The sequence below is a fragment of the Limulus polyphemus genome, unplaced genomic scaffold (assembly GCF_000517525.1).
Source record: "Limulus polyphemus unplaced genomic scaffold, Limulus_polyphemus-2.1.2 Scaffold552, whole genome shotgun sequence".
In the NCBI taxonomy this organism is placed as follows: domain Eukaryota; kingdom Metazoa; phylum Arthropoda; class Merostomata; order Xiphosura; family Limulidae; genus Limulus; species Limulus polyphemus.
In genome coordinates, this window is record NW_013666162.1 from 295,096 (window position 1) to 300,613 (window position 5,518).

At 31.6% G+C, this 5,518-nt stretch overlaps 1 protein-coding gene across 3 annotated transcripts in view; it reads left to right on the plus strand.

The window, feature by feature from the left end:
• The window catches only part of LOC106459048 (bromodomain adjacent to zinc finger domain protein 2B-like), a 96,225-nt gene that overhangs the window by 35,502 nt on the left and 55,205 nt on the right, over positions 1-5,518 (plus strand). For all 3 annotated transcript variants that reach the window (XM_013918624.2, XM_022385427.1, XM_022385428.1), the window contains exon 19: positions 4,500-4,800. In XM_013918624.2, coding sequence (XP_013774078.1) covers positions 4,500-4,800 — 301 coding nt within the window. The remainder of the gene's footprint in view (positions 1-4,499; positions 4,801-5,518) is intronic.

Sequence of the window (5,518 nt, forward strand, 5' to 3'; positions counted from 1 at the left end):
TTGGTAGAACATAAACAAAAAGTAGTTTAATAAAATTTTGAATGTAAGACACTAAAATCTTGTATCATGCACAGTAAAGTGTACCCAGGGCAATAGGGTTAAGTGAATTATTTTATCATTTGCAGTTACAAGACATTTTAAACACAGATACTGAAGTAGATTTATGACAAAGATGAAAAATTTGTTTTAAGACATAAGAACAAGAATTTTCTTTTCTATATTGATTTTATCTAATTCTCAATCTTTCGGTCATAGTTTTAGTAACCTTATTTAAGTGCTTCAGTCAACAAAATACTGTTGGTGAAATTATAATCAAAAAGTTTGTGAACTAAATACTCATACTTCCTGGAATAAAATACCGCACTGCCCCTAATTAATGCTCCCACGGTCGTTGCAAACTGAAAAGGTGGGGGTGCTAATTATAGTATTTGTGCTCTTCCAGATTCTATTTTTCACATGTGATTTGTTGATTTCAGTGCTAATTAGTGTGTGTTTGGTTTTCTTTTTTTTCAAATCAAAATTATGGTAATAAAAATGGATTATATGTTGAATTACTATTGCTCTCACACAAGGTAAGCTTTATAAAAATACCAGGGATGATAATTGGTGTGCATTAATTAGAGGCAATATGGTAAGCATTAGAATTAGCTTCATAATTCTCTCTCTTTATTTGTGTAAGGCTGGGCACATGTTCTCGGAATGTGAATCGGGGCAGTTCATGTATTACAGTATATTGCAACACAAATGCTTTTTTTTCTAAATCTCACACACTGCCCTGTTTTCTTGCAAACCAGTACATCTCTAGTACATCTCTAGTTTACTGAAGAGATAGACGAACACTTGCTTACTTCTTAGTTTCAGCGGGAGATTTCCCATTGTAGCATAGATCTTATTCTACCACTTATAAATTTTTAGTGTTTCTGACATATCCACATTCATACAGTTATTTATTCCTATACTACATTTCCCAAAAAGGACTCAGGCTCCTCGTTTCGATCTGTGAATCATCCTTCACTTATTAAAATCAATAGAGAGTTGTTGTTTTTTCTCGTCGTTTTAATTTTCAGTTCCAACTAAATTTCACCAGACTGTTATATTAATCCCAAGAGGAGAATAAAACCCTGCATTTTGGTAAAGCTATTCCTCCCATTCGCTGGGCTTAATTGTTTTTTCAGTTGGTTTGCAGAATTTTGTGTTGCAAACTGCTTTTATATTTTCAAATGGAATTTCGCAAAACTTTAGGGAAAGTAAACTATCATTGATGACAGTTGTGACAATATTTGATATGGTAGCACCTTTAAATTACCATGTCAATAGTGTAGCAAAGTTTTGATAATCCTAGGACGAGCGTTATTTATTGCATATTTTGTCATTTTAACAACAACAAAAAAATTAATTTGGTAGATACAATTTTTTTGTAAAATATAATTTTAAAATATCAATAATTTTTATACAGTGGTTCAAATCGAAGCATGTACAGGGTGTCATGTCATGAATGGTACATTGTTGCTAAGGGAACATTGAATTGGGAAAAACAAAGATTTTTTTTTTCCTTTCGAGATTGTTCTGGAAAGTTCTGCTATGACATCACACATGATGACTCTCGATTAGCCATGGCAAAGAATTCATGTAAAGTAGTAGAGAAATTCTTTTTGTTACCAACAAATTTTTCCAGTGTAGTTATACAAAATGTGAGTTTGTTTGTTTGAAGTTAAGCATAAAGCAACACAATGGGCTACGTGTGCTCTATCCACCGCTAGTATCGAAACCTGGATTTTAGCTTTGTAAGTCCACGCACATACCACTGTGCCACTGGGGATTATGTGAGTTTGTTTGTTTGTTTGAAGTTACGCATAAAGCAATACAATGGGCTACGTGTGCTCTATCCACCGCTAGTATCAAAACCTGGATTCTAGCTTTGTAAGTACACGGACATTCCACTGTGCCACTGGGGATTATGTGAGTTTGTTTGTTTGTTTGAAGTTAAGCATAAAGCAACACAATGGGTTACCTGTGCTCTATCCACCGCTAGTATCGAAACCTGGATTCTAGCTTTGTAAGTCCACGGACATGCCACTGTGCCACTGGGGATTATGTGAGTTTGTTTGTTTGTTTGAAGTTAAGCACAAAGCAACACAATAAGCATTGATGGTGATCACATACAGTAACTGGGTAAACTATTATATACCTTTTTTAATTGAGTTAGTCCTATGAAGATATTCAGGTAGTTAAATTGCCATTTTGTTTAACCCTATTTCCACAAGCATCCTTTACTGTGCATGTCAGGAGGTTTTAGTGACTTACATTCAAAATTTAATAAAATTACTTTTTGTTTATGTTATTCCAATAAGTATAGCATAAAATTATCCATATTTTAATAGTACATAAGTTTTAAGTTCTTAACGCTATAAGGCAATATTTTAAAAAAATCCTAGTGTGAAAAGTGTGACATAGTTTCTCTAGGGATCCCCTCTTCTCTATTTTATTCACTACTCCTCCAATAAGTATGAAATTTAACGTAAATTTCTCACAATAAAATCATCATTGCCCAGACAAACCATAATGTTTATAGTCTTCAATCTTATTTGGTTACAGAGCCATCAAATAGAAAATCAGCCCCCTCTTGCCACACCCACCTGTCACATCCTCTTTTTCAGGATTTGTTAATAGCTCTCTCTTACTCTTAATGCTATATTATGTATAACCAATAAAAAGCCAAGGTTTTCATCTTTCAAATGATGTATAAAATACGTTGTTTCTGAACAGAGGAATGTCATTTTCGCTGTTAGTACAAGCTTTGTCTGCTTTTTGCATATTATTATTCTATATTCTTTGGTGCTGTATTTAATTAAGTAAAAATTATTTAGTGCATTACTATCATTAGTATAAAAAAGTAGGGTTAAGTGTCATAGACAGTCAACAGCAAAAAACAATGAAGACCTGGGTAAGTAATTTATTTCTTGTTTTTCATGTTTATTCTTTATTTATTATTATAAAAGTAACTAAAATGTAAAAATAGGGATCTCTTTAGGTTAGTTAAGGTTAGATTAGGTAAAATAAATAATAACATAATATAAATGTTTCACGAGGCATGCACGTGAGCAGCCTGGAGTAGTTTGTGGGTAATGTAATTAGATAGCATAACATGAGCTCCATATTCCCCAAGTGATTTACAATTTATAATGGCATGAATAGTAGTAGTTACACATGGTTGAAAGAGCAATCAAAGGGCAATAAAATAGATGTATACTGTTATGAGTTTAAAGCTACTTAGGATAAACGAATGTAGTTTCATGTTACAATTTGAAATCATTCTAGAAAGAAAAAAGGGTAATTTAAATTTATTTAGATGTTGTTGTTGTTTTTTTTTGGTGGTTACAAGGTAGGTCAAATTGAACAACTTTGTATGTAGTTGGGGTAGAGAAAATAACAGTTAAAATATAAAGTTTTACTGAAAACAAACATTTGAAATCTTTTTAGGAGATTTTTGAGATGAAGAAAAGTATTTTTAATCTTAACATGAAAATCACTTTGCATGTGGACTGGTCAAAACAAATACACGATATATTCATGGACACTTTTTTTTTTTAGTTTATTAAAAATCACTAAAAATATGATTTTTTGTATGTGAAAGACTTAAAAGGCATACTGAAAGTCTGCCAAATTTTGTAAAAATATATTATATTAAAAGTTAATAATATCAAAATTATAAAGACTTTAAATGAGTACAAAGAGGTCACATGGTTGGTCAAATCGAACCGAGCCCATGTTGAAAGAGTTAATCTTCTGCATTTATTCCAAGGAGTTCTGTTCAGTGTTTAATTCATCCTCCTTATGTAATTAACAGTAGGGTGAAGTCATATATTTAAACAAATATTGGAAAAATATCTTCCTTGCTCTTTTTCAACTGAATAGGCTAAGGAAACTTTTCGGCATATTCTATATCATATTGTAAATGATTGGTGCACTTAGGGCTCATTTTCAACTTTTTGGCTTGCCTTTGAGGAAGTTCATTCAGTGAACACTTATCAATTAATTTTCTGTCATTTCTCTTCAAATTGTTCATGTAACAGTCTATTTATAAAGCATTTTTACACTTGCAATTTCCCATATTTCCCCAGCCAATCGTTAATATCTGCAGAATCTTAGATATCTTATGTTTAACTGTTTTCTATTCTAGGTGAAGTGGCATATTAGAAACTTTTCATCTGAAATAGGTAGAAGCTTAAACCACAGTTAAATTTTATATTAAAACATCATCAATTTTTAGTTAAGTCTTCAGCGCCATTTCCATTATTTACATATTAGTATGCCCTTTTTTGCAAGTTGAATTGTCCAATGACGTGTCTTTGATTCATGATGGTCTCAAACTTTCAGTTAAAGGAAGATTATACTGGTCTTAAAGAGTGATATAGAGATGGTGTCAGATTTTGATTTCCAAGTAATATTAATAACAGTGAAATTTTCAAAATGGAATTTATCAAAAACTGCTCTTTCAGACTACGAAACATTCAACAAGTCAGGGAATTAAAATGGCCTGTAGGACAAGTGTCGACTAATGATTCTGTCAACAACAATGGAGAAGATTCCAAGGATTCTAAAATGGAGAAAACTAGTTCTAAAATGGATACTAGCAAGGATATTGATGTTCAAAATAAACGTGTAGTGTCAAATAACAAAACCTGTAAGACTGCAAAAGGAAGTAAAGCCAAGGCTACAGAAGAGGAAGAAGAAAATGACAACGAAAGTGGCAACGACAGTGATGCAACTCAAGTAACAAACAGGATGTCTGAAGGAGAGGTTAGTAAACAACAGAATATTAATCTACCTTTAACTAGAATAACAACTCCTGCTCTGACCTGTGTTATAATAAAGTAACCATTTTCCATTTAATAGAACACGATTAAAACTTGCTTCTTTTAATACTGATTTATTCTTCTGAGTTACTCAGCCAACAATTTGAATAAAATTCTGAAAAAATAAATATGATTTGTCCTTGTTCAGGGTTACTTATGAGGGGTGAAGTTTCCCTGAAACTGGTAAAACTCAGTGACAAATGGTAAATCAAATAATACATTTAGATTCACATTAATGTTTTTAGTATTTTAATAAATACTTTAGTTTTAAGCTGCTGATGTTTCAAACGTTTGAAAGAGTTATTGAGAATGTTTGAGAGTGATTTGAAAAAGAACAGACTTGTCATAAAATGAAAGAGTATCCATGTTTAAGTCCAGTTGTAAAAGTATTTTATTTATAAAATAAACTAACCATAATTGTATGTATTATGTTGGAAGTAAATGTGAATATATCTTAAAAAAGGGATGACAGTTATATTGAATTTCCTACTATTTGTTATCAAAACTAACACTAGAATAGTTTGGTATATAGAGAAGAGTATTTAATAATACTACTAAACTTAAAATAAGACCCAAAACTCTAGCGCTTTCGAATAGTTGACTATTCTTCTTCTCCTTTGTTCTGAAGAAGAACTGTCAACTATTTGAAAGCGCTCGAGTTT